A 12,500-nucleotide genomic window follows, 5' to 3' on the forward strand; every position below is an offset into this window, starting at 1 on the left:
TGCATCCTACGGGTACTGCTGTGATCTGTTGTGGGGGAGGCGGGAGGGGGGGGGGTCAACGGTTAATGGCACGCAGGTCATTCAAGTGGGAATGACACAAATAAATGTGTGGTTGGACATGAGCAATTGAAATGTGCATTTGAAATGTGCATTCATAATGCGCAATTGAAACATACATCTGCTGTGTGCAGAAACAAATTTGGAAATGTGCAGAAATGAGAGTGTTTATTGTTCTAAAAAGGCATTTCGTTGAATTAAGGGTAACACACATAACGTGTGAATGTTATGATGCCTTAAAAAAACATTTGTTTTGAACACTTTTTATATGGTCTTCTTTACAGTTCTTTATCATTTAGGGAAAAGCCTATTGATTTTATTTACCATTCCCAGTTGACATCTATAAATAAGTTTCAGTTGGTTATCTGTTTCTAAATGTGTTGCTATCCATCATCATTCTTAGTTTGTATTTTTTTGGAGAATACATCATGCATTCATTTATCGTTCGAAATCATGTTTTCATTATTATTCTTGTTTCTTAATATTGATTATATTGTTGGTTTCTTATTTATACTAGGAGTATTTGCGGTAGAAGTTTTATTCTTATTAGTAGCAGAATTAGTAGCATTATTATTATTATTATTATTATTATTATTATTTGTAGTAGTAGTCGTAGTAGTATTAAAAATGTGTTGTCCCTATCTCAATTTAACATTCTGCAGGTATATTTCATTTGAAGCTACCCAGATAGTTTGTGTGTGTATATGACAAGAGTTTAACTCATTTGTTGAATTTATATGATTATATTTTCAATTTTGTGGGCAGATTCATTTGGATATGATTAGTTTTCCTTCGGAGAGTAGTGGTTTAACTGGCCTTTGTGCAAACAGGCCCTGCATTGGTTATTATTTGGTTTGGGTTGCTTTGCTTTGGTCTTTGTGCAACCGGTCCTCACATCTTATAATTTTTTTGGTTTGGTTTGCTGGGATTTAGCTTGGTTTGTGTTCTTTGTGCAACTCAGGCCCTTACTGGTGATTTTTTTATTTGGGCTGCTTTGGTTTGGTGTGCAGCAAGGTTGTTATAATTTGGTTAGGTTCAGTTTGGTTTGGTCTGTGTGTGATATACAGGGCCTCTTCTGGCTAGACTGATCACACATTTGCCATATGTCACAAATGAATGTGAAAAGAAAATAGTACATAATAATACATGAATGTGTTGTGTAACTGGGTTGTGCTATTTTTTCTTCAGAGGAGTCAATGACATTTCACTGCATAACTACCAATGCCCTTGTAATGTAAAATTACTATTTATGTTATGATTAAATGTATTATTCCATTCACAATGAACGATATACCAATACGATCCATTCATGTTTGGTGTAACCTATAAAGAACAAACGGAGAAACAGAGGGGTGATGGGGTACATGTTTTAGTGGTATATATTTATTTAATTAAATATGGAGCGTAACACCGGCATATCTGAACAATCACGCCACTTGGAGGCCAATCCCGGTAACTGAACGGAACGTACAATGCGTTATCCTTACCCAGTGGTCCTTACCGTACACCGTACATTCGCGGAAATGTTCCCTGGATGCAAATGTATTTGAGCAGCTTTTTAAATACTACTCTGTGCATTGTATAGCCTACAGTGCGCGTATAAATAACCCTTCCCACTTGTTTTTTATAAAGATTTACACATGGACGATGAATGGGAAGAAGAGGTGATACATGAATAATTTATTACGGTAGCAGCATATTGCACTAGCTCGTGTTGCTAACTTTGGGAACTGACTATTTTCCTCATTCATTTCAGGAGCAGCTGGTTGTTGTGGAGCTGGCAGGTGTAATCAGCAATGATTTTCTTTCCAAGTGCCGCGGTACATGCAATATACTGGTACGTTTTTCTCTTTGGTAAAAACATGCGATTTATTGTAGGCCTATTGGCTACAAAGCATGAGGTAAAGGTTATTTTGTATTGTGGCCAATTGTTTCGTTCGTGTTGCAGGACATTGACAGTGATAAACCCATGATGCAAGTTGGACCATATGTATTTGTTGGAGAGTATGAAGGTAAACAAAATAAATACTTCAAAGATTAGGTTAATCTACATTTATGTTACCGTTTAGGTATGTTTTTATTTAGGCAACTATTTAACCCTGCAAATGTCTCTAATAGCTACAATAACTTCAATATAATATTAATCTTTAGCATGTAACATATTGTAGTAATGAACTAAATGTGTTATGTTTCATTGTAATAATTGCATCAACTTCCTAACAGATGCATTAGGCACATGTGTGCTATTCGAGGAGGGCTCACCCAATGGTATGTTTCATGATTTCAGACTTGTTTCCTTCCTTGACCGCTCGCCCTTGTCGTTTGTTTCACTAATCTCATGATTTCCGCATGTCTCCAGGAGACACCAAGGAGAGCGCCGCAGACCTGAAGTACAATGGTCATACTGTAAAAAGACTGAAAATGCAACGCATCTTTCTAACGGAGAAGAAAGATGAGAAAGATGACGAGACTAGCACAGGTGGGGCAAAGGGCTCATACTCTCGCTAGAAGGTCTACCATGGCATTTTATTCATTTGATTACAGTGGAAATGTAAGACAATAATCAAGTAAATTAGGAATATTATATTAATCATGTTAAGCGCTTGGTTCCCATTAGTTCCCAATGGTTCCCATTGCTAACATAAAAGGTTTCTTCATAATATACTGTATCTGTCTGTTTGTGTTGGCTCTTCAGGACTTGGACAGAAGGATGGGACTGACTGTGTCGAGGCCCAGGACTCCTTGGATAGTAGCCATGAGGAGAGGTCAGGGGAGCCACAGGAGAACACTGCAGATGACCCGACAATGGAATGACTCCGCAGTCATCCTGTCCATGCTCATACTGATCAATAATATCAACTTTCTGATCTAGATGTTTTTCATTTATTACCTGTCTTTTAGCCAACCTAGTATGGTCTTTATTTTGTGTGTGTGTGTGTGTGTGTGTGTGTGTGTGTGTGTGTGTGTGTGTGTGTGTGTGTGTGTGTGTGTGTGTGTGTGTGTGTGTGTGTGTGTGTGTGTGTGTGTGTGTGTGTGTGTGTGACAAATGTTGAAAAGAGCTAATGTTTTTCTGGCTTTTAGAACGCTTGGAAGATCGTAGTATCTGCACAAGGTATTCATTTATGGGTTCATTTTGTTCTGAGTGCAAGGGAGCAAATGTGTTATGAATATTATAATTCCTTAATAAGGGATGTTTATATTGTATAAATCTTAATATCAACCTGTATATTATGAACCTTTTTTACAACCCTCATAAGGTGATAGTTAGTAATGAAAAATATAAATAACTTTTCTACTAAAGTCTGGTTGTATGCCTTTTTATGTCACCAGTATTAGTATTGTGACTTGGATATTGTTCAGTAACTGCAGAAGTGATATGTATATTGTTGACATTGTGGACGTGGCGGATCCTGACCAATACAATCACCGGTGTTGACGAGAAGTAGACCAATGAACGGGCGACATCGCACACGCGACCGCAACGTCCGATTGGTTGGTTGGCATTTCAGCACCGGAAATCTACGGGTGTGTTTCCGGGGAGGGTTTTAATCGAAGCGAAAGTCTACGAATAAACCGGTGAGTTAACTTCAGTCTGTAGCTTTATAGTTTTTATCATAGACAAAACTATGTACTGCCATATTGACATTTGTTACTTAGAATAATTGGTGGTATCCTATCGGCAGTCTCCTCGCCTTGTATGTTCAAGTGGATAGATAGATTCCATTTCAGAAAAATAACTCAGTTAACGGACAATCAATAGGACCCATCCTTAAGTTGGCCCTGTTATAACCTCTTGTTGGCCCTTAAGATAAGGTTAGGTGAGAACCCAGGCGATAGTTCTTATCCCGTTTGACTATCTTATCATAAACACTACAAAATAATCTTCTAATACACCAATTTCAATACGTAGATAATTCCGTGTAATCATGTAATGATAATAAACATTGCATCAGGGATGATTGAGTGAGGAATATATTAAGAGTATGTGGGGAATAAGTAATATAGAAACGTACTTCCTCCCACCACTCACCCACTTCAACTCCTTTTTATTTGTATTATTATCGTTATAATTATTGAATATACTCTTATGTGCAATGCATAGATGTCACTAGAAGTACAACTCAATTTCCATCTCAATGATGATGAACGAGTTGTACAATGGCCAAAAAAAAAAAAGTACACCACTATAACTAAATATCCCGTCCCACCTTGTTCCTTGGGGTACAGGAGATGGAGTTGCGGCCCCTTGTGATGTGCTTTGCCCTCTGTGTGGTGTACGCCACCAGCAAGCCCACGGAGAAGAAGGACAGGGTTCATCACGACGAGCTTCTCAGTAACCGGGACCACGACGACGGCGACAACTTTGACTACGACCACGAAGCCTTTCTGGGGCAGGAGGAGGCCAAGACGTTCGACCAGCTGACCCCAGAGGAGAGCAAGGAGAGGCTCGGGTAACGTCTCTCTGAACGTCGTCGTTTTGTTCATTTGCGTGTCTGTGTGCGGACGACTGTTAATGTGTACATAATTATATAAACAAATCATTTCCATCTTTGTATAGCGCTCCAATACTGTCGTTGGTCAGGTCTGTTTGTGAATTCTCTGGTATGTTTGGGAGGCTGTAGTAGTGACGAGGGGGTTGTCCTCCCGGCTGAAAGGTCCCTGCTGTCCTCCCCAATGCAACCCCCTTATCTGCCCTGGAATGATCACTGTTCATATTCAATGTGGGTTTCATTGGATAAAGGATCCTCCTCAATGTCTAAACATCGTGTATGTATATATATATATATATATATATATATATATTATACATATATATGGCACATGGAGAGAGAGGGATGTGAAATGCCTGAACACACGCTGCCTCCGAGGCTGCCTCGTGTAGGAGCAGAGCCTCACGATCTGCCCGCTGGCTCTGTCCTCGCAGTATGCTGGTGGAGCGGATCGACGAGGACAAGGACGGCTTCGTGAGCGTGGAGGAGATGAAGAGATGGATCAAACACGCTCAGAAGCGCTGGATCTACGACGACGTGGACCGCCAGTGGACCGGCCACGACCTGAACGGGGACGGGCTGGTGTCCTGGGAGGAGTACAAGAACGCCACCTATGGATACATCCTGGGTATGGCCCGTCGTGTTACACCCAGTTTCCCTGGATAGCTCTGTTGTGCTTACATTTTAAAGTAGGTCTCAAATGATGAACGGTCTCTTTTGTCTGTTAGCACACCGTAACATGGTTATAGTAACATGTAAATAATGTTAGTACCTAAACATATGGCTGTGGGATGATACTTCAGATTTGTGAATCCTTTTGTCACACACACACACACACACACACACACACACACACACACAGACACACAATTCAAGCTCACGTATGACAAAGGACACGGTGCTTTATAGGTATGATGTGTGTGTTTGTGTCTGTGTGTATGCGTTTTCAAGTGAGGGGGTAATTGTGTGTATCAGGGTATTTCCTCAGTTTGAATAATGGATAAAATACAAGAAATCTAAAAACTACAAGTGAGCTGACACATTTTCCATTGTGGACGCTCTCTGCAGACGACCCGGACCCTGAAGACGGCTTCAGCTACCGACAGATGATGTCGCGAGATGAGAGGAGGTTCAAGATGGCCGACCTGAACGCCGACGGCAAAGCCAACAAGGAGGAGTTCACCGCCTTCCTCCATCCCGAGGAGTACGACCACATGAAGGACATCGTCGTGCTGGTGAGGGGACCGGCCGATTGGCTGATATCTGACATCGGTTGACAGAATATCTTTTAAATGCCTTCTAACCACGCCATGACCCCCCCCCCCACCCCCACCTCCGTAGGAAACTATGGAGGACATTGATAAGAACGGAGATGGCTTCATCGACCTGGATGAGTACATAGGTCAGTGCACGAGACCAGCATCTCGGTCAGCACAGTTAGACACAGTGCTGCTAGTGTCTCCGGGACCTGGGGGATGGGGATGGGATTTGCATTGTCGATTTATGCACGGCTCTAGTAATGGATAGCCCTCGAGAATCCTAACCCGTAGTGAACTACAGCATTGAAGTACCTGATCCTGTAGCGTCGTTATCTAATCCTTTTTATCTGAGGGACTTGAGTTTTGTAGTGTGGGTGTGTGTGTGTTATAGTAAGGCGTTTATGTAATAGAGCCCCGAATTCACCACCAAGTCCAGGTGTGATGGCGATTACCCCTTGCAAGCAATTTCAAAATCGGCAATCGTACTTGAGTACGGTACAGGTCAACTCTGCCTAGTGTGAGTGCGCCCTCGTAGGGCTGGGCGATTAATCGAATTTTTATCGCGATTTAGATTTTACCGTCACACGATCACTAAATTAACATAATCAGGTTTTTCGATTATTGGATTATTAACAGCTGGATACATATCTGTATATTATTTTAGATTGGAACATTTTCTTCTGACCATTTAGTGTACTTTTTAACGCGAAATTTCAAAGTTCTCAAGTTACAACGTTTTTTTTGGGAGAGACATGCTGAATAAATACAACATGTTTTCAAACTCAAAAATAATCGTTTGAATAATCGTGATTTCAATATCGACCAAAATAATCGTGATTATGATTTTTCCCATAATGGAGGAGCCCTCCGCGCCCGTTGACCCAGTGAATCACTACGTGTGTGTTGCTCCCGTAGGGGACATGTACAACCAGGAGGGGGACCCCTCGGAGCCCGAGTGGGTGAAGACGGAGCGGGAGCAGTTCACCGAGTTCAGGGACAAGAACAAAGACGGCAAGATGGACAAGGACGAGACCCGGGACTGGATCCTTCCCAGCGACTACGACCACGCGGACGCTGAAGCCAAGCATCTGGTCTACGAGTCGGACACCGACAAGGTACGTCCGCCCATCTGGAGATCCTCGTGATCCCCGACAACGCCAATCCCTTCTTCTGATCGAAGCTTGTATTCATGTGTTGGCACATGCCCCGCTCTGCCTATCTTAGACCCCACACCATGTTGTTCATGCATTAGGTCATTCGGGAACTTATGGTCTGCCTTCTGCATCTATATTCTAGATTTAATTAGGCTTAAATCATACTTACCTGCATTGTTGAGCAGAGCTTGGATCACTAGAATTGAATTGTCGGCTGCTACTGCCTGTTTTTGATGTGCATTTGACAAATAAACAACCTGAGCTTTCAGGCAAATTGGTTGGGGGGGGCGGGGTTAGTAATCGGGACCTTTTACCTGTCAACGAAAGAGTACATAGTTGCCTGACTCTTCTCTTCTCTCCCCTCTCGGTCGTCAGGATGGCGTTCTGACCAGGGAAGAAATTGTGGACAAGTACGATCTGTTTGTGGGCAGCCAGGCGACGGACTTCGGAGAGGCCCTGGCCAGACACGACGAGTTCTAGTGTCCCCGGCGGGCTGCGCTACAAAGACGGACGCTCTGTGTCCCCGCCGCTGCCCTGCGGTGTCTAGTATCGACCGAGACGGGCCGCTCAGCGACAGCCTCGGGGACCACAGACAATAACTTATTCTACCTTTTGAATGTGTCTCTTTGCTCAACACGCAAACACAATCCTTCGTTGGGACGGAGGTGTGTGCTTGCACACACACACACACACACACACACACACACACACACACACACACACACACACACACGATGAGACATGTGTACTCACCCATAGTGTCCGGCCCCTCCGACCGACTGTCTGCATCCTACCATGAGTGCGTGTGTGACCGAGGTGTCCTTACAAACACTATGGCATCATGGGATAGCTTTGTCCAGCCCCCCCCCCCCCCCCCCCTCGGTCATCGTCTGTTGAGTCATTATGATGCACATGCGTGTTCTCTCCTATAGCAGCCATGTCAGCACTGTTCTCGTGGCTTGCGTTTGACGTGGGTTTCTGCAATGCACTGTACCGCGAGGCGTCGGGCTGTCTGTTGAGTTTTTTTTATTGACGTCTTATTTCTATTACATATTCTTCACCCCAACAGGCCCATACGAGGCGGCCGCCTGTTGCCGACGTCTCTCGTTCGTGTCGTTTGATATTGTATCTTTTTGAAATTCGCTGTACCCGAATATACGAATGTTGGGTGTGAGAGCGCGGCCAAGGAAGACTGTGGAACGTTACAGAGCAATACAGTGGCATGCGCTCGCTCATCACCAGCCCATTTGTACGCCGTTGTGTTTTTCTAACATGTTTGTTCTGCGATATGCTGAAAAGAAGGAGTCCAGGCAGGAACTCTGTTGTGCCTGAAGAACAAAATACTCCATCGCTGCCACAGAGTGTGTGTGTGTGTGTGTGTGTGTGTGTGTGTGTGTGTGTGTGTGTGTGTGTGTGTGTGTGTGTGTGTGTGTGTGTGTGTGTGTGTGTGTGTGTGTGTGTGTGTGTGTGTGTGTGTGTGTGTGTGTGTGTGAATCTATTATTTTAAGTGCCAAGTAAAAATAAGTGGTTTGACTTGGCTTTACTACCCCTGTATTAGTTCTACCAACATTTATGACCACTGTTAATTAACAATATGATAAATGTATACCTTTTTGTTTTTTTTTGTCTTTCATACAGCGAAAAGCTTTTCACTAACGACGTTCCTGTAAGTCTTCAGTATATGAGCACTCGAACAATCAAGTTCAAATGTTTTGGTTGAGAAATCCCCTCAATAAAAAAAATGTAAGTGTTTACAGTGTATGACGACCATACTGTGATTGTAAATTAGTAATCCTAAAACCTATTCGTCCTCCACCCAGTGTATATACATACATTCACCTTTCAAACTAGTTATTCTTTGAACAGAATGCATGATGTATCTTAAAGCTCATGACACCAGACCTCTGTTATGTAAGGAGGTCGAGCGGGCAGGCTTGAGGACGGTGTGTCGTGGGGAGCGTCAGCGGGAGATTAACTCTATCCTGCAGTGAAAGGTGCCAGACTTAACGCACGACACTCGCCAACTGCTTTCTCTCACAAGGCAGTGAATTGATCCCACCTAGCTGACACTGGTTGCAGTATACCAGCAGGGGACCCTCCATGGTTAATAGTCACCCTAGCGTCTGTGTTTTCCATACCTCTCTTAAGCTGACCTTCATCCGACATCAAGATGGCGCCATTGTTAATGTATAAAAGGTAGTGGAGCCACTCTGCCCTCATTATTTTGCCCCCACTCATTTCAAAACCGTTACGGCCAAAACATATTACATTTTAATATGTTTGATGTTATATGTGTAATATGTATTTTTATTTTACATTTAAGGCGTTTTATAAGATCTTAGGATCATGTGCATCTCCATTCTGTCCGTCAATCCATCCTTTTCAATTGTAACCATGTTTTCCTGCTCTTCCCTCATTGAATCCTATAGACAGAGGGAGGTTTCAAATAAACCTCCGTGGGCCTTTATTCCCTTCAACAAGGAAGTGTCTTCTTCTGCATGATGGCTACATGCTTGAGAGAGAGCGAGGTCCTTTAAGGATGTCTGCTAATCTTCAACAGGCTTGAAGCAGTTGTTTTAATGGCTTATCCCTTGTCAGATTAGCTGAGCGATCGCTCAGGATCTGGGCTTGCACGCTCTGTGTGTGTTTCAACGGATCGAGTGGCTTTACAAGTAGACCTCTGGAAGATCCCTTGAAATCACAGATGACAAAGATCAAGAAGATTTACTCACTTTTATAACAATAAATAACTTGTACAGAGGAGACATAATGTGAAATACCATGCCTGCTTAAACGCACTCATGACCATTGTAAAGATGTATCATCTATAGCGAGTTAGGAAAATATATAATGATATAAAATTATACTATGGGTGAAATTGAAAAGACTATTTGCATGCTGAGTGGTACATTTATGCACTTTAAAGCAGTATATGTCAAACACAAGTCATCAATAAGCAACATCCAAACAATGATTTTAAAAAAATCACCGCTATGACCTACATCACTGTGTGTTGTTTACAATCAATAACTAATAGTGTTGCCATGGATGGCGAATAGCCGTTGCTCTAGATACCTACAGCGGAGCCGCCCCTCCTCTCGTCCGAACGGGCCGACCCCAGACGCCTGCGCTGCGGTCGAGGCCTCCGTCTCCTCCTCAACCCACCCCGCCTTCAGCCGCGGCCGCCCTGGGTGCCCTGGGTGCCGCCCTGGGTGCCGCCCTGGGTGCCCTGGGTGCCGCCCTCGGTGCCTGCGACATCACAGCGGCATCACTTACTGATGGTGATGAACACGGGGTTCAAACGCGTGAGCACTCGCCACAGCTCCTCCTCGTCCGAGTCTAAGTCGTCCTCACCCTCTCTGCTCCGCTCTTCCTCCTCGTCTCCCGGGGGGCCGGCGCCGCCCCCCCCCCCGTCGGCGCCCCCCTCCTCCTTGCAGCCGGGCGCGGGTTCCTCTGAGTTTGTTGGGGGGGCGGGCCGGCCGTCCGAGCCCCCGGCGGCCGCCCCTACTGCGCCCGGGTGGCCCGGGGAGGCGGAGGGTACGTCTACCGTCGGGGGGCCGGTCGTGTCTGGAGACGGGGGGGTCCCAGCCGGGGGTCGCTCGGGGGTTTCCGGAGGTGTGGCGTCTAGGAGGGGTGGGGAGCGAGGGGTGGTGATGGACGGCGTCCGGGAGCAGGGCGCGGACCCTCGGGGGGAACGCGATGGCTCCGGGGGTGTCGCTGAGGCAGGCGGGGTGGGGTAGGGGGGGGGAGCAGGGTCGGGATCTCCGCCGGGGGAGGGTGGAGCCAGGGGATGGTCGTGGCCCAGCTGGGTGTTGGACAGGGTGGGGTCGGACCAAGGAGTGGCGGCGGGGAGGGGGGGGGGACGGGGGTCTCTGGGCCTCATCAGGCCGGGGCTGGTGGTGGTGGGGGGGGTGGTGGTGGTTGGTTCAGGGTCAGCCCAAGCCCCTATACCACCCCCACCACCACCACCAGGTGACGGTGCTGTCGGAGACCCTTCGTGTTCCTCCGGGGGGGGGGATTTGGACGGAGGGTGCATTTGCGAGTGGTTCACAGACGCTACGGGGGGGTGGAGGACGGGCCCGCTGGAGGAGCACCTGACGGGCGGGGGGGAGCAGGCGCCGGTGGGGCTGGGGACGAAGGTGGTGTCGGGGGGGCGGGCGGTGCTGAGGGGGGCGGGGCCACCGCGGCAGGGGGGCAGGTCCTTATGGATGAAGACCCCGGGGGGCTTGGCCGGGGGGCTGAAGGAGGGGTTGTAGGTCCCCAGGTCCCCGTCGGTGAAGGCCACCTCCTCCATCTGGGCCAGAGGACCGCGCTGGTTCATCTGCGGGACAGCGGCGGGTTAACATCACTGTACCGACCCCTCTCTCTGTACTGCATGTATTACTGCAACCAGGACGCGTGCACGGGCCGAGGACATGGCAACACCATCTAATCTTATCTTAATCTTATTACGCTGGCTGTAATGCTGCGGTCGCATGTTGTGCCTTTGCTCTATTGATGCTGCTTTAAGCCTTTCTTCACTTGTTGGTTGTACATATCGCACGTTACGGTAAAAGTCAATGACAACAACCAATTTCTTTGAATCCTATGGATATGCTTCCCTTGTATCTGGCTCAACTCAGAACCCTCAGGTCCGCCTAAACTACTAGTTTATGTCACAACTTACATCTGACATATAAGCAGGGATTTGTCCAGAATGATTTAGTAAATCACACAGGGGGGGGGGGGCACCAGAATAAGGCCCAATCCCATTTCTACACCTTACCCCTTCCCCTTACCCCTTCAAAACAAGGGGGAGGGGGAAGGGGTAGAAATGGGACTGGGCCTAAAGCACTGAGCCGATGCAAAGCTGTGCAGAGAATGCATTCAGGCGGCCTATCAAGCTGCTGGGTCAACCCAGGAGCCTTCCTGGGGACACAGCCTGGCTTTAACGTCACACAGAATCATCTGCTTGATACTGGAAGTGTAGGAGAACTTACCAGCTGGTACCATCTTAAACTCTGCAGGAGAAAGGGGAGGAAGAGGAAATATGTTTTTACAAAGCGGGTTATAGAATGAGTGGAGAGCCCTGGAGACGACTGGGGGTGAATGGGTCCTCTCACCACGTTGGGGTGCTTGCCCTGGGCCACACAGCACCTCTCCCTGTGGCCCTTGTGTTTCTTCATCAGCCAGGCCATCACATACAGCACGCAGCCCAGTAGGACCATGAACAGGAAGCACAGGACCAGGGCCTTCCCCACCACACAGCCGGACAGATGGCCCTCTCTGAGGGGGCCGTAAGGGACTGGAGAACACACACGTAGACGCATATGCATGAACACACACGCATGCATGTTGACACACGCACGCAAATCAAAACCGCAAAATACAATCTGTTGATTATGCGTATCTCTAATTTAGTCATTGTGTAAATAGTGAGTTATGCTTACTTGGTTTCCCCTCCGGGAGGACGTCTACCACTATGGAAGTATAGGCAGCGTCCCCAGACTCCTGATCCACAGCTATGACCTGTGGATCATCGTCATCATCGTCATCATCAT

General features: G+C 46.5%; 3 protein-coding genes across 3 annotated transcripts in view; 2 read left to right on the forward strand and 1 right to left on the reverse strand.

Annotated features, from left to right (window-relative positions):
* The first annotated feature begins 1,558 nt into the window (after nucleotides 1-1,558).
* Nucleotides 1,559-3,444, forward strand: gtf3c6 (general transcription factor IIIC, polypeptide 6, alpha). Its single transcript, XM_056599039.1, has 6 exons — nucleotides 1,559-1,721; nucleotides 1,814-1,894; nucleotides 2,006-2,069; nucleotides 2,281-2,325; nucleotides 2,417-2,536; nucleotides 2,753-3,444. The coding sequence occupies exons 1-6, from the start codon at nucleotides 1,698-1,700 to the stop codon at nucleotides 2,869-2,871; spliced, it is 453 nt and encodes a 150-aa protein (XP_056455014.1). The 5' UTR covers nucleotides 1,559-1,697; the 3' UTR covers nucleotides 2,872-3,444.
* Nucleotides 3,445-3,559: 115 nt separating this feature from the next.
* On the forward strand, nucleotides 3,560-9,432 carry calub (calumenin b). The gene is made up of 7 exons (XM_056599037.1): nucleotides 3,560-3,633; nucleotides 4,285-4,508; nucleotides 4,982-5,175; nucleotides 5,616-5,782; nucleotides 5,889-5,949; nucleotides 6,722-6,921; nucleotides 7,336-9,432. Exons 2-7 carry the CDS (start codon nucleotides 4,288-4,290, stop codon nucleotides 7,438-7,440), a joined length of 948 nt encoding a protein of 315 aa, XP_056455012.1. The 5' UTR covers nucleotides 3,560-3,633; nucleotides 4,285-4,287; the 3' UTR covers nucleotides 7,441-9,432.
* Nucleotides 9,433-10,132: 700 nt separating this feature from the next.
* The window catches only part of LOC130389036 (cadherin-related family member 5), a 7,446-nt gene continuing 5,078 nt past the window's right edge, over nucleotides 10,133-12,500 (reverse strand). Inside the window, exons 12-16 of the mRNA XM_056598698.1 lie at nucleotides 12,390-12,468; nucleotides 12,063-12,244; nucleotides 11,940-11,960; nucleotides 10,396-11,281; nucleotides 10,133-10,209 (exon numbers count right to left, since the gene is read on the reverse strand). Coding sequence (XP_056454673.1) covers nucleotides 10,133-10,209; nucleotides 10,396-11,281; nucleotides 11,940-11,960; nucleotides 12,063-12,244; nucleotides 12,390-12,468 — 1,245 coding nt within the window. The remainder of the gene's footprint in view (nucleotides 10,210-10,395; nucleotides 11,282-11,939; nucleotides 11,961-12,062; nucleotides 12,245-12,389; nucleotides 12,469-12,500) is intronic.

This window comes from Gadus chalcogrammus, chromosome 9, assembly GCF_026213295.1.
Source record: "Gadus chalcogrammus isolate NIFS_2021 chromosome 9, NIFS_Gcha_1.0, whole genome shotgun sequence".
NCBI classification, from domain to species: Eukaryota; Metazoa; Chordata; class Actinopteri; order Gadiformes; family Gadidae; genus Gadus; species Gadus chalcogrammus.